At 47.5% G+C, this 24,842-nt stretch overlaps 1 protein-coding gene across 3 annotated transcripts in view; it reads left to right on the top strand.

Moving 5' to 3' along the window:
* The window catches only part of CACNB3 (calcium voltage-gated channel auxiliary subunit beta 3), a 38,809-nt gene that overhangs the window by 9,999 nt on the left and 3,968 nt on the right, over window positions 1-24,842 (top strand). For all 3 annotated transcript variants that reach the window (XM_033138103.1, XM_033138094.1, XM_033138085.1), the window contains exons 2-12: window positions 7,559-7,681; window positions 10,432-10,554; window positions 12,417-12,532; window positions 13,949-14,001; window positions 15,396-15,415; window positions 16,831-16,911; window positions 18,310-18,368; window positions 18,488-18,597; window positions 20,973-21,124; window positions 23,605-23,700; window positions 24,610-24,768. In XM_033138103.1, the coding sequence (XP_032993994.1) occupies window positions 7,559-7,681; window positions 10,432-10,554; window positions 12,417-12,532; window positions 13,949-14,001; window positions 15,396-15,415; window positions 16,831-16,911; window positions 18,310-18,368; window positions 18,488-18,597; window positions 20,973-21,124; window positions 23,605-23,700; window positions 24,610-24,768 (1,092 nt within the window). The remainder of the gene's footprint in view (window positions 1-7,558; window positions 7,682-10,431; window positions 10,555-12,416; window positions 12,533-13,948; window positions 14,002-15,395; window positions 15,416-16,830; window positions 16,912-18,309; window positions 18,369-18,487; window positions 18,598-20,972; window positions 21,125-23,604; window positions 23,701-24,609; window positions 24,769-24,842) is intronic.

Here is a 24,842-nt window from a genome sequence, read left to right as displayed (position 1 = left end):
GGGTGTTATTCTCTGTTTACCTTTTCCCGCCTCACCTTTGGAAACTGTCCCACCCCCTGCTTCATTTTATTCATTGCACTTACGTTCTACCTTTCTTCCAGAGTGGATCTCAAGACAGCATAAGTGGGGTTCCTAGATGGTCTTGTAGAATCATAGAGTTGGAAGAGACCACAAGGGCCATCCAGTCCAACCCCCTGCCAAGCAGGAAACAAGCAGGTTCCTAGATGGCCTTGTAGAATCATAGAATCATAGAGTTGGAAGAGACCCCAAACGGCATTTAGTCCAACCCCTGCAATTCAGGAATCCTGCCCGCAGCTGTCTCTGGGTGGCCTTGAACCACCAACCTTCTGGTTAACAGCCGGACACACTGGCCCACTGTCCGTGTCCAGCTCCAGGTTTGCTTAGCTTCAGTGTGAGGTTGCTGCATCATGTGGCTTTAGACCAACAGTAGAGAGATGGTGTTCCCTTCATCCCTGACCATTGGCCGTGCCGGTTGAGGCTGATGGGAACTGAGGTCCAGCAATTTCTGGAGGACCACAGAGTTTGCCACACCCTTGCCTTGCTTTGCTTGACTTGTGGCAGTGAGCGGCAAAGGTACGAGTTCCAAGGTATAACTGGGAAGATCTGTTGATGCCCCAGATGAAATGCTAGGCCGCATTCCTTGCTGTGATAAAGGATTCCAAACACTCTGAATCCTCTAAATTGCCTGCTTTGGAAATGGGACATGAAAGGGCTTAATTTGAGTCAGGGTTTAGGCCTAAAACTATTTTTGAATACAGTATAATAATATTGTCTTGGGATATGTAATTTAAAAAGGCAGGGAAATCCGTAACATTAACCAGTTTTCTTAAAAGTAAGAAAATAACAGTATTGGTTTAATAAGTGCTAGATTACTGGGGGTTTGCTCATGAGTTTTTGAAATGAACAGTGTCCGGCACCAGTCTGACGGCCATTGTAAATATGGTGTAGATGCTTGAATTTGAACCTGTATTGAGAAATCAAAATGCATTTATTATACTGTACTAGCAGAGGGTGACATATCAATATGGTATGCATTTGACATTTCATTTATTTTATTTAACAAAATTATATACTGCCTTATTGTAAGAAAATGTTGAAGCGGTTTACAAAAATATAAACCATGACGATTTTTGATAAAAGAGTTAAGCACAGGTGTTTTAAAACATTCAGAAGATGATTAAATCCAACAGGAATGAAAAAGAAATAAAACACATTCCACTTTTACACGTCTGGATAGGCTTGCCTAAACAAAATGTGTTTTAAGCAGGTGCTGAAAAGTGAAGGCACTTGCCTGGTATCAATAGGCAGGGAGTTCCAATTTGCAGGTGCTGCCACACTAAAAGAGGGATTTCTTACAAGTGCAGAACAATCCCAGTTCTGCAGGTTGAAGCTGTCAAAGCATTTGTATTTAATTTGGTGTTTGTTTATTTATTTAAAGCGTTTTTTACCCTGATCTTCAGCTGAAAAGGTCCCTAGAGCAATAAAAAAAAATAACACTGTGTCATTAGCCAAATAATCTGAAACACACGACACAAAAGGAAAAGGCGAGGGAGAGGGAGGATGAAAAAAGCAAACTCAGTCACCAGTTCTGAAAGTTACTCATAGCAAGAATATGAAAGAGGCTCTCGAAAACCTTGTGCTCTCTCTCTCTCTACCCCCCCCCCAATTTAAACCGGCCAACTGTACACAAGAAACATAATCCAAAATGTAGGTGACCCGAGTGTACTTCAGAAAACCCACATAAATTACTGATCTCCATTTCTTCCCTTCATCAACACTCTCCCATGTTAATTTAAGGTTGTTTCCTAAGTCTGGTGCCGAGTTTCCTGCTTAGCCATGCGTTTTGAAGTGCTTCACATCCCAATGCACAACAACTTTGTAAGGTAGGTCAGGGTTATTATCCCCACGACCTAAAAGCTGAGAGGAAGCGGCTTGCCTTAGGCCACCAAGTGAATTCACAGCAGAGGAGAAATTTGAACTTGGCAGATCTGGAGTTGCAAGTCAGCCTTTTGCCCTTGCACCACACCGTTATTCTCAAGCAAATGAAAACCCATACCAAAGTAGGGGCTGCTGGGGTGGAAGAAGAGCGCCAACACGCATGTGCAAAATGTCAAACGCCTTTTCAAACCACCCCCCCCCCCCAAATTGGCCTTTTGGGGAAAGGTTTCAAGGCAGGTTCGTGTCTCCTTTTGTCAATTAACCCTGGGAAACGAAGACCCTTTGGATTCCCCCTGTGCTTCGCAGGCCTGATTCCCCTCCCCAGTTTATCTACATAAACTTCACTGCAAAGCGAAGCTCAGGAACAGGCAGGGCATCGAGGAAGCGCGAAGAAGCATCTCCTCTCTCACCCACGCGCGCCTTTCCAGACTCCCGCGTTGCAGAAAAACCGTGGGCCGCCGAGCTCCAGCCAGCAGAAAGGCACGCGTCGTACACGTGTGGGGCGGGCAGAAGAGGAAAGGGTCTGAAGGTTGTTGAACACAGGGCCGGAGGCGGGTGCGCCTAGACGCAAAGGCTCCTTTCCCTTTTGCACCAGAGACCCCCCCCCGCTTCCACGCGAGATCTAAGCTCCGCCGCGGGCCCCTCTTGCGCGCGGCTTCTCCCACGCGCCACTTGGGCCGTGTGGACGCGCGACGGGAGACACGCGCCTGGTGGTGGCAGCTCCCTGTGGAATCTACAGGCAGAGACACTCGTGGGCGATTCGTGCGCATCCTTACCCAAAGGGGTTGGGCGCGCAGCAGCTCTGAGCCAGCCAGCATGGCGTGTTTTTTAAACGGTGCCCCAGCCCCACTCCATTGCCCTCGCCCCTTCCCGGCTTCGCTTCTTCTCCTGCGTTTACACAGGCCCTCGTGGTGCTGGCACCTCCCCGTGGCTTTGCGCGTTGCTGTGGTGCTAGCTAGCTCCCAATTCCCTTCTCCCTCTCCGTCTCTCTCTGTCGCTCCTTCCCCGGGGAGGGACGCCACCTTCCCCACAGTCGAGACGAGGGAACATCGTCTGTTCTGCCCCCTGCACTGGTTCAGCACGGCGGTTTTTTCATGGCATTTTTTGGTGCCACACTGTTGGGCGTGGGAAGGGAGGGCAGAGAAGATGGCGTCCGGGAGAGGTGAGGTGAGGGGGTATCCATCCTCCTCCTCCTCCTCCCGCCGTCCCTGGATTTCTTTCACTGGAATCTTGGAGAGTCACATTTAGGTGTTCACGGACTCCTAAGAGTCATCTAGTCCAACCCCCTGCAATGCATGAATCCTGCCCACAGCCGTCCCTGGGTGGGCTCGAACCTCCAACCTTCTGGTTTACAGCCACACACTGACCCATTGCATATTTCACAATATTGTAAAATACCAAAATAATAAATACACATTTTATGTGTGTAAGGTATCCTTCTGGAAGCAGTTGGCGCCAAAACCAGGCGCAGGCTGCTGCCCTAGTTTCATTTTCCTGGGAGTAAGCCCCATTGAATTCCACAGGGTTTGCTTCTGAGTAGACGCACTTACTATTGATCTGTGAAAACTGAAGCGGAAGGGGGATTGAAAGTGCAAACCCCACTGATGAACTACCTCTTTTCTTTTAAAGTTAATGCGGGAGGCAGCCAGGACTTCTTCAGATTCCCCCCCCCCCTTTTTTTTTAAATGAGGGGGAATTCCTGCATCTCTTACATTGCTGGGCAGAAAGGAGAATTTTGGGAAATGCAGCTTCACCTATTAGAAGCTTCCCTGCCTGTGTCACAACTCCCCCTTCTCCTGTGCAACTGTTATAGAAGTACATCACACACACACACCCCACACATTTAATGTAGCAGAGGGCATTGGGGACTTAAGAGAGGTTTGGTCTAGCCAAGTGATGGGGAACCTTGAGTCCAACAGCAATTGGACGGCCACAGCTTCCCTTTGAACTGTGCTGATGAGACCTTCTTGGGATTTTTCCAGAGTTGCCAACTGATCCATCTTTTTATTCCCAGAGCTGATGCTCCACTTAACCTTACAGGGCTGTTGTGGAGGATTGCTGGTATAATGTAGACAAAGTGTTGGGACATTTCAAATACACAGTATCATTAACTGTGGCGGCTGTTTTTGACTTCTAATAGCATGGCATTCCCAGATGCCTCCCTAGTGACATTGCTGTTGGTGTGTCACATGTTAGAGAAACCCCATCTCCACCTTTAAGGACAAAGCAGTCAGGTTGTCAGTGGCTGCCCAGGTCACATCCTCATCCCTTCTTAACCCCCTGTTTTCCTTCTCTGAATTCCCACCTTGCTTAGATTGTAAGCTGTTTGGCGGGATGGTGTGGCAGCAGCAGCTCCCGGCATCCTTTTCTTGTTCAGTATTGTATGCACAGAATTTGTTAAACTGATATAGGCAGGCCCCTTCGCTCAAGGAATTTGGATGTGAAAACCAACCAAGGAGAAGCTAACACAAGGCAGAGAGAAGTGGGAGAAAGGAAGGGATGTGGGCAAAGGCAATTGATGTGATTGAAGCTAGAAATGGGGACTCATCTGGGTTTCCTAAGGGGAAAGTAGGATTTGGGGAGGGATTTGGAGGAACAAGGATAAAATATATGGTATGAAGTGCAGTGAAGAAATGGGAAAGGACAGCTTGGATGCTCAGCCATAGGAATGATATTCTAGACAAACCAATGAACAACAGCACCAATGATATAATTTAGCATTTACGTAGCATGTGTCTGGTTTCTGAGGGCTTCTCACAGATTCTTACAATAACAACCCTGTAGGGGGTGCCAGTATTATTGTCCTCATATTGCAGATGGGGGTGGGGGAGCAGCTTTCACCTATCTGGAGGGCGCTAGGTTGGCAAAAGCTGACTTAGCAAATATGTGACTGAGGAGAGAAGAGCCTGAGGAATGAGGGACTTTGGCCATCTTGTGGTGGGCCCTGCTCCTGTACCTTTAAGGACAGTCGGATACCCAAACACTACAGAGTTGGTGGTTTCGTGGGATCAAGGTGCATTGTGTGGGGGGGGGAAGCTTCACCTATTGAGTTGGAAGGGACCTCTGAGGGTCATCTGCTCCAACCCCCATGCAATGCAGGAATCTTGGGCTCAACGTGGGGCTCGAACCCACGATCCTGAGATTAAGAGTCTCATGCTCCGCTCTACTGACTGAGCTATCACAGCAGTTCTGGTGAAAGTATAGGACCAGTCCTGGTACAAAGAAAACATCACAGCTGCCCCCCTGACCACTGAGCTGCTGCTATTCTGTACTAGAACAGAAGTTGCTCTGAGTTTGGGACGTAGGAAACAGCCTTACACTGAGAAAGACCATTATTCCACCAACTCAGTACTTGACTGGCAGTGGCTGTTTAAGATGTCACTAGGGTTATCTGCCATCCCTACTCTGAGATGATGGAGTTGAACCTGGGACCCTTTGCCCACAAAGCAGATGCTCTGCCAGTTCCCCATATATGCTCCCGCTTTCCCTGTTTACTTGTCCCTGGTACCTAGGCTGCCTGCATTTTGCCTTTGGGGAGATTTGGCGATCTAGGAAATTCCCCACAAGCCATGTTAGGGCTCTTGCACAGTGCTCAAGTTTCCTTTGCACCTCAGCCATGCTGCCAACATTTCCTTGAATGCATCTGAGTCGCAGCTGTTCCATAAGTCTGACTATATATCTTGTGAAAACAAATGCTATAAAATATTGTTTAGGTTGCTGTTTTAAAAAAGGAGATTATTTTTTGCGGGGTGGGGGGCTTTACTAATAAACATTCATCCAAAGCCAGCACAAAGCAGGTGATTGCACAGGAAATAAATATAGCATACAGCTAAGAGCCTTCAGCAGTGTATAAATAATGTGTGTGTGTTGGGGGGGCGGGGAAGGGGGTAGCCTTCTGGCAGTGATCTTTAGTTCAAAGACAAGGGTGCTGTAATTATACAAGAGTGCCCTCTTTTCACCAAGGAGCTAATTTGAATATTAAGGCTGCGGTCTTATATACTTCTGAGAAAATGTTAGGTGAGGAACAAGCTTTAAGAATTCTGATTTAACATATCCACCGTTGGCGTTGTAAAGCAGCTCCCAATTTTACCAGTGTTCCCCAACCTGCTACTTTCCAGATCTTTTGGACTATGACTCCCATCAGCCCCACTATTTGATCCTGGAGCTGATGGGGTCACGGCTGCACCGGCTGGGGCTGATGGAATTGTTGTCCAAAACATCTGCTAGGCACCATGGGAGGGGTAGCTAATACCCCAGAAGACAGGATCACACTTCAAAATGACCTTAACAGACTAGAGAACTGGGCCAAAGCAAACAAGATGAATTTTAACAGGGAGAAATGTAAAGTACTACACTTGGGCAAAACAAAAATGAAAGGCACAAATACAGGATGGGTAACACCTGGCTTGAGAGCAGTACATGTGAAAAGGATCTAGGAGTCTTGGTAGACCATAAACTTGACATGAGTCAACAGTGTGATGCAGCAGCTAAAAAAGCCAATGCAATTCTGGGCTGCATCAATAGGAGTATAGCATCTAGATCAAGGCAAGTAATAGTACCACTGTATTCCGCTCTGGTCAGACCTCACCTGGAATACTGTGTCCAGTTCTGGGCACCACAGTTCAAGAAGGATACTGACAAGCTGGAACGTGTCCAGAGGAGGGCAACCAAAATGGTCAAAGGCCTGGAAACGATGCCTTATGAGGAACGGCTTAGGAAGCTGGGTATGTTTAGCCTGGAGAAGAGAAGGTTAAGGGGTGATATGATAGCCATGTTCAAATATATAAAAGGATGTCATGTAGAGGAGGGAGAAAGGTTGTTTTCTGCTGCTCCAGAGAAGCGGACACGGGGCAGTGGATTCAAACTACAAGAAAGAAGATTCCACCTAAACATTAGGAAGAACTTCCTGACAGTAAGAGCTGTTAGACAGTGGAATTTGCTGCCAAGGAGTGTGGTGGAGTCTCCTTCTTTGGAGGTCTTTAAGCGGAGGCTTGACAGCCATCTGTCAGGAATGCTTTGATGGTGTTTCCTGCTTGGCAGGGGGTTGGACTGGATGGCCCTTGTGGTCTCTTCCAACTCTATGATTCTATGTTGGCGAAGGCTGGACTATAGGCTATTACACCTTGAACAGAAAGCATGGGAAAACATGCCTTAAGGCGCTATAGTTTAGCACTATAGTTTCAGATATGGCTGGCCCACTGTATTGACCCTGCCAGGGAAACCTCAAACAGCATGGCGGGGTGGGGGTGGGGTTAATATGTTTTTTATCCTCTTTCTTCCATCATGGATTTGGAGCATGTATGCATGCGGTCTCCCATCTGGTATCCCATCCAGGCACACACCAGATCCACCCCTGCCTAGCTTAGCGACTTGCAATGCCCTCAGCCTAAAAGTGCGTGGAGTCCAAATGCACAGGTTTTCAGAATTCAGTCTGAAACTGTGTGGCTGAGGTACCTCTCCTTTCAGCGGCCATTACGGAAAGGAAAGTCCCATCTCTGGAGAGAAGCTCTGGCAGGCCTCCTCAAATCAGGCTGCATCCGATTGACTTCCAGTTAAGCCGAATCCCTTACCTCACTCGAGCTTTGAACCTTCTCCTCAGGGCTCCGCTGATTCGTACACCAGCCGCCCATCGCTGGACTCCGACGTGTCGCTCGAGGAGGAGCGCGAGGGGGTGAAGCGCCAAGTGGAGAACCAGGCTCAGCAGCAACTCGAGAAAGCCAAGGTACCGGGTGCAGGGGAGGTTTCAGCTAAGCAGGTGTTGGGTGAGGACCTCTTTGTCCATGAAACAGCTTTCCTTGGTCCCCAGCAGCTCTGAATGCAAGGAGGGAGGCAACCTGTGGCCTCCCATATATTTCGGTACCACAAGTCCCATCGTCCCCGACCACTGGCCATGCCGGCTGGGGCTGATGGGAGTGGGAGTCCAAGACAACATCTGAAGAGCCACAGATTCCCCAGCCCTGCCCTGAGCCTGGGTGGGTGGGTGGGTGGTGGACTGTAAGTGTGGGAATGTTTAGGAGTGTGGATGAGTATATATTATTTATATATCTCAATCCCAGCTTGTGTGAGCAAGCTCCAAACTTAGCAGAGTTACATTCCCTTCTAAAACACAGCAGAAAACGGTTGCATAGGCTTACTAAAGCCTCTATAAGAAATATATATTCCTGGTATATTCCCCTTGTTCCCTCTTAAAAGCAAAGACACAATACAGTACTGATTATTAGATATAAAAGAGTTTACTTACAGACATCCAAGAGTCACAGTACAGGCTAAAAGAGGCAGATAAACTTAGATAAACATATTTACATGTGGTGAAGCTGATTCCATAAGGAAAGAAGCTTCACTTCTGCTTCTCTCAGCTGCAGGCTGAGAGAGAGCATCCTGCTTGTTCAAAGGATGAGGCAAAATGGGCAGTCTTCTTTGGGATCTTGTTCCCAGGTAAGACCACACCTACTTCTGGTTCCTGTAACTCAGTCCAGGTAAACAGGAAGTTAAGCCTGGAGGACTGAGTTACCTTCATGTCCTCTCTAGCAGTGTTGGGTTTGGCTGCTCTGTGTTTACATCCCACAGTAAGGAGCAGAAAATAATCTTTATATTTTATGTAAACATCATACTGCTTTCTCATGAACATTCTGGAAAGGACTAGTGCATTTCCAATCTGCCTTCAGGATAACGGCGCCTCAGCTCTCCCCCAAACAGTGACCTCAAAATGATCCATGATGACGGGGGTGGGCTGCTCTTCAACGACTTCTTGGTGGCCCCACATCTGCCCTTCATTTTAGCTTCTGAACACCACAAGAGAGCAGGGGAGCAAGCAATTTTTGGCCTTCTGCTCACTGGCTTCCATAACTGCGTTTTATTCTCCTTTCTGTAGAATACAATTGATGTAATCCTCACCCATTTGTGCTCGCACACAAGCCAATGGGGTGGCATTTATTAGTGAATAAAAGGGAAACGGGCTACAATCCAGTATGGGAGGGAGCACACCTGGGCTGCCCTGCGTGTTCTGTGGCCGCAGCTAATGACTACGCTAAGGGCCAAGCTAGATATTACAAAGCGGATTCAGACAATAGTTTCCTGATCATGGTTGTTGTGTATTTTTTTAATAAATAAAAAGCACTGTGTGAGGCTGTGGGTTTGATTTGAGGAGTGGGGAGGGGGGAGAGAGGGGTTGCTTTGCCCTTTCTACTGCTGCCATTCTTTTGCTCAAATTTGCTTCCCTCAACTGTTTTTGTCACTTGCGCAAAGGAAGCATGGGAGTCTGAAGACTGTTAAATGTAATACTGGATTTGGCCTCATGAGTCACTTTTCTATATAATCCATATTACATTAGTCATGATATATGTATGATATCATGGCAATATAGGTTGCCCTCGGTTCAAGTTTTGCTGCAGCCATCAACTTAAAGTGGGAATGTTCAGGGAGGCAGGAGAAGATATATTTTTTAATTGTATCCTTGTCAACTTGTGTTTACAAGTTCTATAATTTAGCAGAGTAACATTCCCCTTTTAAAATTTCACAGCGGATAGCTTTGCCAGGCTTGTATAAGCCTCTAAAATAAGTTTCCTGCTAATTCCCCTTTATTCTCTCTTATAAAGAATAGACATGACACAGTCTTGTATAAAAGTATAAAATAGTTTACTCACATGTTCTGTTCACAGATAGATCCCAGAAGGCAGACTTAAGTTACAAGATATATACACGTGGAATCTATCCCATAAGGAGATAGTTCCTTTGTCCTCTGCCAAGAGAGCATCTCAGGCTAAGGAGATGTTGCTTCTTCAAGGAATGGAGTCAGAGAGAGAGATGGCTGCCTCCCCTGTGCTATTTTGTTACCTGCACAGGTGAGGTCATGCCCACCTCTGCTCACATGTAGAGGAAGTTTGTCCCAGCCCAGGAGGAAACAGGAAGTTCCGACTGGCTGGTCCAGACACCCCCTTTTTATGTCCACTCTAGGAAAGTTGTATTTGACTGCTCTGTGTTTCACACCCCACACTCACGAGACAACCCCCTCTCCTTAAGTTCCCCTTACGTGCAATGTGTGGGTCTACCTCATAGGGCTGTTGCAAGGATTGCATATAAAATGTTTTAAACACCTACAAGAAGAGAGACCATCAGTGGGCTCTCTAACCAGCGAGAGCGGGAGCAGGTGTGTGGAAATGTACAAACTGAGTGAGCATCCTAAAGTCCTTTCCTCAGATGACTCCAACAGCCAAGCCAAACCTTGTTAAGTCTAGAGAATTTTCTACAGAACTAACAAACCTAATTAAGGGGAAACTTTCCTTGTCTAGGTTCCTCAGTGGGGGGCTCCATGGTCTTTGGCCCCTGCCCCATCAACTGCCCTCACTACCCTTTGGAAGTGGGCATAATCCCGAGAGTGACGGGTGCTGCATGTTTGTTACTGAGAGGGAAGTGACGAAGTCCCATCTGACCTGGCGCTGACAGGCTCCCTCTCTGATTTCTTTTCCTCCTCAGAACAAGCCAGTCGCATTTGCTGTTCGTACCAATGTCAGCTACTGTGGGACGCTGGACGAGGAATGTCCTGTGCGTGACTCTGCCATCAACTTTGAAGCCAAAGACTTCTTGCACATCAAAGAGGTGGGGCCTGGGTGGAGATGAGGATATAGGGAGAAGAGTTTTCAGCAACAGCTTGTAATTGTAGTACCTCTGTTTTCCTGGAGGTATGATGCCAGGTGTTGAATTGGGGGAGATTCAGGGCGGACAAAATCAGTACTATTCACACAGCGCATAGTTAAAAAATGGAATTTGCTAACGGAAGATGTAGTGGTGGCTGTCGAATTGGACAGCTTTAAAAAGGAATTTGACAAATTCATGGAGGATAATGGCTACTAGTCTTGATGATTGTGGACTAGCGCCAAAATCAGAGTCGACATGCCCCTGAATGCCAGTAGCTGTGGGATTACAAGTGGGGAGAATGCCATTGCGTTAACACCATGTTTTGGGGCTTCCCAGAGGCAACATCTTGTTGGCCACTGTGGAAAGCAGGATGTTGGACTGTTGAATTTAGTGCTGTTTTTGTTGGCATCCATCTGACTTGTGAGACAATGGAGTGAGCCTCTGGGGGGGGGGTGAAGTTAATAGCACCCAAGTGACCTCCCTGGTGCATATGGTGGTGTATGGTGGTCCTGGGCTGCACAGGTGACAAGGACAACCCCCCCCCCCCAGCCTCGCTGATGTCGTCCAAAGGAAAGCAGAGCAAGACATTCGGCACCAGCTTGGCGGAAGGAGGCTCACAAGGCGCCACCCAACAGTTTTAGGAACTTCACTCTGGATTTGTGTAGGGCAGGGGTCAGCAACCTTTTTCAGCCGTGGGCCGGTCCACCGTCCCTCAGACCATGTGGTGGGCCGGACTATATTTTGGGGGGAAAGGACAAATTCCTATGCCCCACAAATAACTCAGAGATGCATTTTAAATAAAAGCACACATTCTACTCATGTAAAAGCACCACGCAGGCCCCACAAATAACCCAGAGGTGCATTTTAAATAAAAGCACACATTCTACTCATGTGAAAACACCAGGCAGGCCCCACAAATAACCCAGAGATGCATTTTAAATAAAAGGACACATTCTACTCATGTAAAAACATGCTGATTCCCAGATTGAGAAGGTGATTGGGCCGCATCCGGCCCACAGGCCTCAGGTTGCCTACCCCTGGTGTAGGGTTTACTCCTTAGGCTTTTCTTCTTCCAGAGATATCCCCCAAGGCAGCGAAGGTTTAATTTCAGTTTTCCTTCTCCTAGATGGGATGCCTTTCCAGGTGGATGAGCTCCATCTGCTCCTCACTTCCTCTACAGTGCTAGCTTCTCATCTATTAAATCCTGCTGATTCTCTGATTGCTACATCCAGTGGTTCCTCCATCTGATATGTGACTTGAAATCTGGCCGTAGCCTTCTGGTACTGAAGGGTCAGATCCAGGGCCGGCGCGTCCATTAAGGTGAACTAGGCAATTGCCTAGGGCGCCAAAATGGAGGGGGCGCTGGGCAGGCTTGGGGGGGGCGGGACAGGACGGGCTAGCAGCAGCTTCTCCGCTGTAGCAAAGAGGTGCTGCTTGCCCCCTACACCACCCCCCCGCAGCAGGCTTTGGCGGGCGGCGGGGGGCGCCAGAAGGTGGTCTCGCCTATGGTGCAAGAAACCCTAGCACCGGTCCTGGTCAGATCTTTAGCTACTGCAAGATTTATAGGTGTTGGCTTGGTTTTTTGTTTTTTTTTAAAATCAACATATTGTTACACATCTTGAGGATTCAAAAATAGTAAAAAATATATATATAAGTTCTAACGTCAGTTGTTTACATGAGTAGTTTAATAAGCGACAGATACTTCTCATTTCCTCCCTCTTTTTCTATATATGGTAGGAAGGTGTCTTTAAAGGGTCTATGACCCTACAGGTCTGTGAAGCCCTAAGTCAAATTCATGACCTTCTACCACGATGTCTCTGCAGAAGTACAGCAATGACTGGTGGATCGGGCGGCTAGTGAAGGAGGGGGGAGACATCGCTTTCATCCCCAGCCCGCAGCGGCTGGAGGCCATTCGGCTGAAGCAGGAGCAGAAAGCCAGGTAAGAGGGGCTTTAGGGGGTGGCATGGCACGTAGCTCTGGCTCAGTTACAGGTGGGTAGCCGTGTTGGTCTGCCATAGTCGAAACAAAATAAAAAATTCTTTCCAGTAGCACCTTAGAGACCAACTAAGTTTGTTCTTGGTATGAGCTTATCTGAAGAAGTGTGCATGCACATGAAAGCTCATACCAAGAACAAACTTAGTTGGTCTCTAAGGTGCTACTGGAAAGAATTTTTTATTTTGTTTTAACTCTGGCTCAGTCAGCATAATAATAATAATTTATTATTTGTACCCCGCCCATATGGCTGAGCTTCCCCAGCCACTCTGGGCGGCTCCCAAACGAGTGTTAAAACAACACAGCGTTAGATATTAAAAACGTCCCTAAACAGGGCTGCCTTCGGATGTCTGTGATGGGATGTGTAACGGAAAATCCCAGGTGTGGAACTGCCCAGGCACCTGGCCCTTGGGGATAAGCCCACTGGTTTCTGCGGAGTTAAATAAAAGAAGTCCAGCCACTGGAACAAGGACAAGACAGGGTTTATTATTGCGCAATGGGTTACAGTAAAACTGCACACCGAGAGCAGCATTACAAGAACTTTAAAAAACTCCTACCATAACCTAGAATGCAGTTTGGAAACATTATTACTACATCACTAAAACATCATCACTACATCACGAAAGGGGAGGGTTATACATGATTAACATATAGGAAAAACAAGATATACACATGGGGAAAACAGAGCAATATCAGGGAGATAGCCCTGAGCAAATGTGAATGGGTGTTAAGTATTGGCAAGGATACCTTGAGCACTTATCTGGGAGAGAACAATGGGGTTCCGGTTGAGGGATATTAGCCCAGTGGCTTCCTGAAGCACCCAGAGATTACCTGCTGAGGCATTTCCCTGTATACGTGGTCTCTCGCCTACTGGATCATGGCAGAGAGATGGGTTCCCTTAAGGGCATCACTCTGTACCCCAATGAGTTTACTCGGGAGGAGACTTTGCTTAGGTGACCCCCCCCCATAATTTCTGTAACAGATGGCAGGTTGTAAAACTGGCAGTAGTACTGTGTACCCCCCCCCCCATCTAAGTTCTTTGGTAGCTAAACTCAAACCACTGTGCGATACTGTGCATGTCTTTTAATATACATGTTCAGGGACACTGATGCTAATTCTAAGTTCAGCACCAATGAAGAGCTACATGAGATGCTAACTTAGGTTCTGCGAACCGCCTTCAGTATACAGCACTGGCGCTTGTTCCTTTGAGAAAACTGAACTGTGGGAGGGCATGCTTTCTTTCGGCAGCTGCTCAATCTTCCAGACTTTGCTTTCTTATTCGGAACAAGCACATCCACACAAGCTTGAGCTCCACGTTTCTCTCCGGTTGCCGCACTGACTTTCTCTTTTCTTCCTCCATTAGGCAGTCTGGTAATCCCGCCATCAGCAACAGGCGATCGCCTCCCCCATCACTAGGTAAAACCTTAAACAGGGTTGAGTGTCTGCCGTGTTTCTGTGGGACGCTGGATGCAAGTGCCTGAGAACCTCAGCTTTTATTAAACCACAGAAGCAGGATCCCAGCCCTTATGGCAGCAATGATATGCTTGAACACAGCTGGTTAGCACGTTTTTGCAGACAGAGGGCAGCAACAGGAGAATGGGCTTTCTCAGTGGTGGGTCCCAGACCATAGAACGTTCTTCCTAGAGAGATGCACCTGGCGACATCACTATCAGCTTTTTAGGTGCCAGGCAAAGAGGGGGAACTTATTGGTTGGTTGGTTGGTTGTGGTTCTGGTTTTTATCATGTATTTTCTGGTTTTATATTTTATATTTATTTTTATGTTGTGAACTGCCCTGAGATCTGTAGATGAAGAGTAGTATACAGATTTAATAATTAAAATAATATAAAATTCCTGTTCATCCAGATATTTAGCTTTGAATTGGGCTTATACGGCATGATGATCCCCTGGCCTGCATCTTTTAATAGGGTGGAGTGGGAGATGTCCCTTTTTATGCAATTTCAGGAGAGGCTCTTTTAGTCAGTAATGTTCTCTTAGCTTTTTGGTGTGTTTTAAATTTTGTATTATTGTGCGCTTTTATCATTGCAAGTCGCTTTGAGGCATGTAGTAAGCGACGAATAAATGCAACAAATAAATAATGCCAAATAAAATAAGAGCACCGGATTCTCAGTGCAGGCGGGGAAGGAGATAGTGCGGCCAACCGCACTGGAAGCTGAAAGAACAGAGAATTGCAGTCGAAGAGGGAAACACAGCAATGCATCCATTTGTCTGGATTTCACTTAGCACAAAATTTGGATGCAATGCCCTGAGCATCAAATGTTAAATGCTTTTAATGCCATACACGCATAAGCCGCTGCCGACTTCAAATGTGTCCCTTTAAGACAAATTGGCCTAGGCCAGTGATGGCCGATCTCAGCCCTCCAGCTGTTTTGGGACCACAATTCCCATCATCCCTGACCACAGGTCCCGTTAGCTAGGGATGATGGGAGTTGTAGTCACAAAACAGCTAGAGGGCCGAGTTTGGCCATCACTGGCCTAGGCTTACTTTGTCCCTGTCACATGATTTGGCAAACCAGAGGTTGTTTTAGGGTTGCACAACCGGTGCCACACTGGGTGCCGGCCGTGCTGCAGGGGGTGCCACAACAGCGATGCCAGAGATACGGTACCTTGCGTGAGTGAGGCCAGGGGAGAAGGGGAAGCAGGAAGGCAGCCACCACCCCCCTGACCCAATTCCAACTCCCAAGGGATTAAAGCCCTTAAACTGCAGGTCCCCTTGTCCTCCTTGTAGTCTTGTTCATCTGCTGATACTTCACTGCTGACAACCCCATATTTTCTTTTCCCCCCCAACAAGCCAAACAGAAGCAAAAGCAGGTAAGGACTCAATGCTGGGATGACCCTCTTCTGTGTCGTGTCTTTTCCCTGCTAGCCATTTCTACAAGTAGTAGTAGTAGTAAAATTTATTACGGCCATTGGCCCATTTCAACCATTTCTACAAGTGGAAGACGGGGTGAACCACGAGGCGATTCTGTCCAAGGCTACAATTCCACAATGCCTCTGAACCACATTTGAAACACGTTTCCCCCCCTCGGAGAATTCTGGGCACTGTAGTTTACCTCTGAGTTACAATTCCCAGCAATCCTCGACAGACTACAGTGCCCAGAATTCTTTGAGGGGCCCCCCGCGGAATGTGCTTTGCACATACGTGTGTATGCAACCGAACTTTGAACAGAGTGGATTTCATGCTAGAATGGCACCCGAGGTGGAGTTCCCTTTGGCTGGAGCAGATGCTTCATGGCCTGCAGTGATGGGGGTCTTCCCTCCAGCACACGGCCACCTCAACCTGTGTATGTGTGCTGGGGGCATTTTGCCCCATGCAGACCAGGGTACAAAAGCAGCAGGCTTTTTAATCGGTTTTGATTGGGCTTCCTCCCCATGCTCGGCATAGAAATGTGAGAGGAGGGGAAAGCTGGTGGGGCCCGGGTGTCCACAGGAAGGAGGGGGGGAAATGCTGTCCCTAGTTGAGCCATAATTCCTTGATTCCCAGCTTTCGTTTAACAGAGGGAGAGGGAGAGAGAGAAAGAGAAAGAAAGTGTGTGTTAGGTTTCTAGCCTTTTTAGAACCTGAGATATGAAGCAACACGTACAGGTTCTATTCTTCCCATTTTTTTTGTGAGAAACTAGCCTGCTCTCCCCTTTCAGTGTTTTACTCCCTGCCACCCAGGAAAATGCCCACATCTAGTGATTTGGGTGGCTGCTGTGGGCACAGTAGGAAGAAGAAGAAGAGGAGTTTGGATTTGATATCCCGCTTTATCACTACCCGAAGGTGTCTCAAAGCGGCTAACGTTCTCCTTTCCCTCCCTCCCCCACAAGAGTGGGGCTGAGAGACTTCAGAGAAGTGTGACTAGCCCAAGGTCACCCAGCAGCTGCATGTGGAGGAGAGGAGACGCGAACCCGGTTCCCCAGATTACGAGTCTACCGCTCTTAACCACTACACCACACTGGCGTAGAGGTTTTCCTACTTGATCTGTTTAACTGGAGACACCAGGGGCTGATGCCAGGGCAGAGAAGGGGCTGGGGCTGAGCAGACAAGGCCATTTTCTGTTGCAAGGAGTTCATAGCTTTTTGATACTGATATGATACTGTAGCAAAGCAGTTGGGGTTGCGTATATGCGTTTCTGGTTGAATGGAGAGAGCCCCCACTTTTGTCATTACTGCTCTCCTTTCTCCTACTTTCTGGGCTGCAGAGGAGGGGGAAAGCTGTTTTGTGACACACCCTCCTTTTTACAGACAGAGCACATCCCCCCGTATGATGTCGTGCCCTCCATGAGGCCGGTGGTGCTGGTGGGACCATCCCTGAAAGGATATGAGGTATGGGAACGTGGAAGGGACAAAACTCTGCCCTAAACCCACACTCTGAAATATGGCTGTAGCCAGTGCATTTTTGGTAGGGGCGGGGGAAAGGCAAGGTGCCAGTACTTGCATATTCCTAGAAGTGCTGTGGGTACCAGCACAAAATAGCTCCCATGTCACAAAAATATTCCTGGCTGTAGTAGTCATTTGACCAGCACCGCTGCCCTCTGTCCTTTCCTTCTTTTTTCTTTTTTTAAATATTTTAATTCATTTCCCACAAATCAAAAAAAAAGAATTACAACATACTTGCATTAACAAAGTTGATATACATCATCACTACTTTAACACAAATAAAAATTAGAAAATCTTAACTTTCCTCACATGTTCAGATGACTTCCTCAAATCCCTCTTTGTTGAATTTCATTATAATACATCTTTAGCAGTTTTCCAAATTCATTATTAAACTTTAAAAATCCTAAAAAATTAACCTTCTTTTTAACATCTTCTATCTCTTTTATCATAATTTTACAATTTTCATTTTAAACCTAAGCCACAACTTACTTCCAAAATCTTTCCAATTTTCAAATATTACAATATTTTTAAAAAATATTCTTTAAATTTACTCCAATCTTCCTCCACCAGTCTCTTCCTTCTGTTCACGGACCTGTCCAGTCATCTCGGCCAGTTCCATATAGTCCAACATCTTCATTTGCCATTCTTCTATCATCGGAATGTCCTGTGTTTTCCAAGTTTGGCAAGCAATAGTCTCTCCGCTGTCGTAGCATACAAAAACAATCTTCTATCTTTTTTGAGCAACTGTTCACCAAGTATTCCAAGCTTCTGGTTTTTTAATAAATGTACTGTATATACTTGAGTATAACCCTAGTTTTTCAGCACATTTTTTGTGCTGAAAAAGCTGCCCTCGGTTTATACTTGAGTGAGGCGGGCGGTGGGAGCGGTGAGAAAGAAGCCCTTTCTCTCTGCTCGTGCCGCCACCCACTCTCCCCAGTCAACCATTCCTTAAGAAGCATACAAGAACAGCGGTTCTTTATTCTCCCCAGGCAGCTTGTTCCATTCCTGAACTGCTCACATAAATGCAAACTTGGCAAAGGAGGAAGAGGAAGGAGCAGCCCAAAGGGCTGCTTTTGGGCTGCTCGTTTCTCCTCCTCCACAGCGGCAAAGGTGAACCGGCTTATACTCGAGTCAATAAGCTTTCCCAGATTTTGGGGAAAAATTAGGTGCCTCGGTTTATATTCGGGTCGGCTTATATTCGGGTATATACGGTATTTTAAATTATTTTTTTCAATTCATTATAAATCTTTTCCCAGAAGACTTTTACCTTTCGACACGTCTGCCACATATGGTAAAACGTTCCTTCTTTCCTTTCTGTCCTTTCCCTCTGTCCTTTCTTTTCAGGTGACAGACATGATGCAGAAAGCTCTCTTTGACTTTCTCAAGCACAGATTCGATGGCAGGTATGGCACTATTCTGAAATGAAGAGCCATTTCGACCCCCTCCCCCACCTATTGCCTAGTTCCCGTGCCGCTAGTGAGTGTTGGGTAATGGTCTTTTTGCCTGTCATCCTGTCTTTCAGAATCTCCATCACACGCGTCACAGCTGACTTGTCACTGGCCAAGCGCTCAGTGCTGAACAACCCAGGCAAGCGGGCCATCATTGAGCGATCCACAACCCGGTCCAGTATCGGTGAGTCCCAGCAGGTCCCTCAATGGCCACGGGCGAGCAGTTTGTCTGGCATAGCCACGCTGTTCCTTGGTCTAGCATCCCAGATTCCTTGCTTATAGAAAATGAGTGTGCCAGGAAGAAAGGTAGTCTAGATTTTCCTCTTAGTGTGAGTAGGTCTCAAGTGATGATCTTGGATGCAAATTGTGCAAGTTTCTAAGCAGAATTCACAGCACTGTTTCCTTCACATCCATCTCCTGCTCTTTCTTTTTTGCTCACCCATCAGTAGATTTTAGGGTCCTGCTTTGAAAGGCCGCAATCCACAGAGGGCCCTGGGTGCGAGCTCCCTGAAAGCATACAGGCTTCACTCTTCAAGGATTCAGAAATGCCTGCAGGAACTATTAACTTTAAAACATTTTGTTGGGAGGGAGGAGATCATTTTGGTTTGTGTATATGTTGCTGTCATGCTCTCGTTGCTCGCCTGAGCACGACTGGGGAAACACAGTTTAAAAATCTCCTGGGCAGAGACCAGACCTTCTATGTATCCCTATTGGGAACAGGCTGCAGCTCAGTGGTAGAGCCTCTGCTTTGTGCACAGAAGGCCCCAGGTTCAACCCCAGGCATCTCTCCAGGTAGGGCTAAGAACACCTGCTTGTCTGAAACCCTGGAGCAGGGGTCAGCAACCTTTTTCAGCTGTGGGCCGGTCCACCGTCCCTCAGACCATGTGGTGGGCCGGGCTATATTTTTTTTTTTGGGGGGGGGGAAATGAATGAATTCCTATGACCCATAAATAACCCAGAGATGCATTTTAAATAAAAGCACACATTCTACTCATGTACAAACACCAGGCAGGCCCCACAAATAACCCAGAGATACGTTTTAAATAAAAGGACACATTCTACTCATGTAAAAATACTCTGATTCCCGGACCATCCGCGGGCCGGATTGAGAAGGCGATTGGGCCGCATCTAGCCCACGGGCCTTAGGTTGCCTACCCCTGCCTTGGAGAGCCACTGTCAGTCAATGCAGACGATACTGAGCTAGATCATCTGTTCTTGTAAACATACAGTTTCCTGTGGGGTGAAAAGAAATAGATGGCACAACTTAGTGAAGAGCCCTGATGCTGTTTCTTGCACGATATCTGTGCACTTATAGTTGCACATGTGGGAATGTGCTTGGGCAGAGTGCAGACACAGTGCGAAAGCGCCATGTGGCTGCATCTCAGTGTCACCCTGTAAAAATGAGAAACATTAGCAGAATCAAATGTGTTTTTTCCCCTCCCTACGTTGACATTGTACTATAAAACTGGATCCTGTAAGTTCACCTGAAGCAGCCTCCTCATTCTCCTTGAATGTACCCGGTGTCTTGCATTTCACCGCTTCCTGCAGTAGGCAACACACTGTCGTTATTTATATACCTCTTCTGCCCCATTGAGGCAGCTCACAGCATTTTCAGAATGGGTTCCTGCTCATTTCCCAAGCTTACAGGGAAGGCTAATAATAATCTCAAAGACCCACCAAGTCTGAAAAGGGACAATTATTCTTTTAGAAACTGGTTTGTAAGTGGGATAGTTATTTATCTAATTTTCACTTCTGGGAAACAGGTTTTGCAGGGCATTGTATTGCATAAAAAAACCTGCACAATTTGCTTGACTAGAGGTAATAGTGGGACAAAATAATAATGAATGAACCATGCGTAGCATTTATACAGTGCTTTCAAATGTCCAAAACACTTCAGATGTGTTACCTTGTAATCCTTGCAAAACCACTGTAGGATAGATCAATAGAATTGCAGATAAAGGCTGGGAGAAAGTAGCAAACCTTCCCAATGTCACCTGATTAGTCCTTGGCAGATTGCAGGATTTGAAATAAGGACGTTCTGGAGTGTAGCTCCCTGTCTCTTACAGGGCAGCCCTATACATGTCTGCTCAGAAGCTCTGCCCTGCTACTCCCAGATAGGATTACATGTGATTGACTCCCATCATCTGGAGGGCCACAAGCTCCTGTCCCAGAAAAGGGCCCTGCCATTGAACAAGAGTGAGGAAGGTGGCTGAGGCAGAAGATACTGCTGTGGCAGTGCCCAAATGATAAACAGACAGAGCTATGTCCTCCGAACCTAGCCTGCTATCCTAACTGAAACTTTCACCAATGCTACATCCCAGACACTTAGGGTCTAGAAACCTGAACAGGCAATTATAAATCCTTTTAGAAACAAGAAGGAAGCTTACCATAAGTAGTTCTTCCAGCCTGCAGTCAAAACTGTAGTTTCAAAGGGGGTAAGGAACTGTGGAGGTGAGACTCAAGGGAGGCAAGTGTGTGTGGATGCCGGAGAGATGCCTGAGGCAGGAGGCAGACAGAGCCTTGTTTCCAGCCAACTGTCCTTAAACTTACTTTTCGCAGCTGAAGTCCAGAGCGAGATCGAGCGAATTTTTGAACTGGCCAAGTCGCTGCAGCTGGTTGTGTTGGATGCTGACACCATCAACCACCCAGCACAACTGGCCAAAACTTCGCTGGCCCCAATCATTGTCTACGTCAAGGTCTCTTCCCCAAAGGTAAGCAAGCAGGGGAGGAAAAGGCTCCTCAGAGACAAAGGGGACTCCTCTGAATCACCCTCAGTTTTTCTGAATGCCCTTTCAGCTGCGTTTTCTGCTGTCCCCTAGTTTTGCAGTGGGAGGTGGATTCCAGTTTTTCCCCTTGTGCCATTAAATTGTTAAATTTGTAGTTGTGTAGCGGAAGGGGAGGCCAGTTATGGGTGGGGTTTATTTGCTGTGTCATTGTATTGCGAGTGGAACAGTGTTTGTATAAGGTATGCTTACATTGCAATGTAGCCGAAGCAAAATTCCAAGTATGTTGGAAAATGTACTTGGCCAATAAATTATCCCTGTTATTCCTATGCCTCCCGTCTCTAGGCTGTTCCCCAGCTCACTGGGTAAGCTGGTCTCTGCTTAGTTTAATTTATGCCCACCCCACGTTTTCCTGAATGGGCAGGACCATGTTCAAAACAGGGATGAATAATAATAATAATAATAATAATAATAATAATAATAATAATAATAATTTATACCCCGCCCATCTGGCTGGGTCTCCCCAGCCACTCTGGGCGGCCTCCAACAAATACCAAAATACAATACAAAGTCACAGATTACAAACTTCCCTAAACAGGGCTGCCTTCAGGTATTTTCTAAATGACAGGTAGTTGTTTATCTCTCTGACCCCTGATGGGAGGGCGTTCCACAGGGCGGGCACCACTACCGAGAAGGCCCTCTGCCTGGTTCACTGTAGCTTTGCTTCTCGCAGTGAGGGAACCGCCAGAAGGCCCTCGGCGCTGGATCTCAGTGTCCGGGCTGAATGATGGGGGTGGAGGCGCTCCTTCAGGTATACAGGACCGAGGCCGTTTAGGGCTTTAAAGGTCAGCACCAACACTTTGAATTGTGCTCGGAAACATACTGGGAGCCAATGCAGATCTCTCAGGACCGGTGTTATGTGGTCCCGGCGGCCACTCCCAGTCACCAGTCTAGCTGCCGATGAAAGCTTAGGGTCCCCTGGATGTTGGGTATTAAGCTCCCCCCACCCCTGACTATTGGGCATGCTGGCTGGAGCTGTTGGGAGCTGAAGTCCAGCAATGTTTGGAGGGCAGCAGGTCCCACAGTCCTGTTTTAAAACCTTACCCAAAGAGTTATATCTACCCCCTCCCTGAAACCCCCAATTTGCAAAGTTAGCATTTCAGCTCAGGGTTTTGGTTTCCGCTAGGACAGCCAGACTCAGAGATTCCACCACCACCGCACCCAGTTACCTTGAAACCCAACCCTGACTCTGCGTGTTGTTGAGAAGGAGTCCAGGTGTGCTGCCCAACAGGTGCCAGCGGGGGAACCAGGCAGTGAAGTGGCAGCAGCACTCGATTTAAGGTTGTGTGGCTGGTTCCCCCGCACAGGGCGCTGAACCGAGGGGTGCAAAATTAACAATAATAATAATAATAATAATAATAATAATATACCTATATTTATACTGGTACCTACTCAAAAGTACCAAAAGGAATTATTGTGAAAATAAGAAACTTGAGGTGGGGGCACCACATTTTGTCCTCACTCAGGGCGCCATACTGCCAAATTCCACTCCTGGTGGCAGGTGAGGAGAGGAAGTTGCCGCTCTCTTACTCTGGATATTTGAAGATACAGGGGAGGTCTCTGAGTGAAGAGCTGGCCACTCTAATTCCAGCTGATGGGCCAAAGAAAATCACAAGGTTGGCTCACTTTCCACACCGGCACACAACCCCTTTACCTTTACTGTACACAGAAGGTTTTCTCTTTAACCTAGCTGGTTGCCCAAGTCGAGCTTTGTTACAGCAGCAATAGTACATGGGAGGTGTGTGCTTGGATTTCCTGGTGTTTTCTCTTTTTTTCATATGGGGTTCAGTTGTTGGGTGGCAGTGGCAACAGCGGGAACTTTCTCATTGAAAATGTCAATGTCAGTTTGGCCCATGTAGCATGCAGGCTTCCCATGAGAGTGTGTGGGGTTAATGGTGCTCCCATAAGCCATTTAGGATTTAGGATTACAGGAAGTGTCATAGCTCAGTGGGAGAGCAGCTGCTCTGCATGCAGAAGGTTCCTGGTTCAATTCCACGCATGTCCTCCCTGTCTGAAACGCTGGAGATCTGCTGCCAGTCAGTGTAGACAATACTGAGCTAGATGGACCAGTATAAGGCAGCTTCCTGCACACCCGCTTCTCCGAAGCAACACTGTAAAGAGGAGATACTAATTATCTGCAGTGGTGCCCTCTCAAAGCCTGGGCTTCTCTGCTGCCTCTTCTAGCCCCATGGCTCTGCCAGTCGGTGGCTTCATAAATTTTAGGAGCTGCAGAGGGTGAGGTGGAGGGAGGAGGCTGAGAGAGACCATGTGATAGTTTCATAGTAAGTTCTGCTTCACAGCTCAGTCATCTCAGCCAATGCACCCCTCCCACCCGCTTTAGGTGGCCCACTGGGAGCCTTCCAGCTCTGTAGCCGTGTCCTTTTCTAATTTTATTTTTTTCCTGGAAGGTGCTGCAGAGGCTTATCAAGTCCAGAGGGAAGTCACAAGTGAAGCATCTCAACGTGCAGATGATGGCAGCTGACAAGCTTGTGCAGTGTCCTCCAGTGAGTTTCTCTGTCTGTCTGTCTGTTTGTCTATCTGTCTCTCTGGGGAACCAGTGTGGTGTAGTGGTTAAGAGCGGTAGACTCGTAATCCGGGGAACCGGGTTCGTGTCTCCGCTCCTCCACATGCAGCTGCTGGGTGACCTTGGGCTAGTCACACTTCTCTGAAGTCTCTCAGCCCCACTCACCACACAGAGTGTTTGCTGTGGGTGAGGAAGGGAAAGGAGAATGTTAGCAGCTTTGAGACTCCTTCGGGTAGTGATAAAGCAGGATATCAAATCCAAACTCTTCTTCTTCTTCTCTGTGGCATGCCTCTGCCTTGCCCTGGGCTCTGTCCAGCTCTTCACTTTCCTGCTGTGCCTCCTGTAACTTGACTTCCTCCTCTCGGCACCTCCTGGTTCTGCCCTTAATGGTAGAAGGAACCCCATGCAGGTGCTTTCATCATCGATGGCCACACCCTTTCTTTTAAGAAACTGATGTGAAGTCGTCTCGTATGGTAAAACGTGCCTTTGAGCATGTGCAGAGCGCCTTTCCCACACCCCTGAACAACCTGAATCTGGCCTTATGTGTTCAGAATTCAGGAACATCCTTCCAGGACAAGTGGCAGAGATTCCTTTGCAGAGCTTTTTCGTCTAGAAATTAAGAAGTGCTCCTGCCTCATTTAACAAACAACCTTAAGATTGCAGTCCCCCATCCTCAATTTGGGGGGGGGGGAACATTTAAAGGTTGGAGCTGATGGTGGCACTTCTGTGCCTCTGCTGTACACCATGCCAGGCCGCCCGGTACTTGTTTACGTTCTCCACCCTCATATTCTACCCTGCCCACTTCTCTGCTCTCTGTGCCTGGGTCTCTGAGAAACTGATCCCTTTCTCCCCCTCTTCTCACCCTTGCGCCTCATTCCTTTCCCCCAAGGAACTCTTTGATGTGATCCTGGACGAGAACCAGCTGGAGGATGCTTGCGAACACCTGGCAGACTACCTGGAAGTATACTGGCGGGCAACTCACCACCCTGCGCATGCTGCCGGTGGCCAAAACCTCACCACACCTTCGACTGCCATTCCAGGCCTGCAGGTACAAATAACCTCACAATTGGGGCAGAGGCGGGGAGCTGTGGTCCTCCAGGTGTTGGGACTGCAAGTCCCATA

Source organism: Lacerta agilis, chromosome 2 (genome assembly GCF_009819535.1).
Source record: "Lacerta agilis isolate rLacAgi1 chromosome 2, rLacAgi1.pri, whole genome shotgun sequence".
In the NCBI taxonomy this organism is placed as follows: Eukaryota; Metazoa; Chordata; class Lepidosauria; order Squamata; family Lacertidae; genus Lacerta; species Lacerta agilis.
This window is presented reverse-complemented; position numbering and strand designations above follow the sequence as displayed.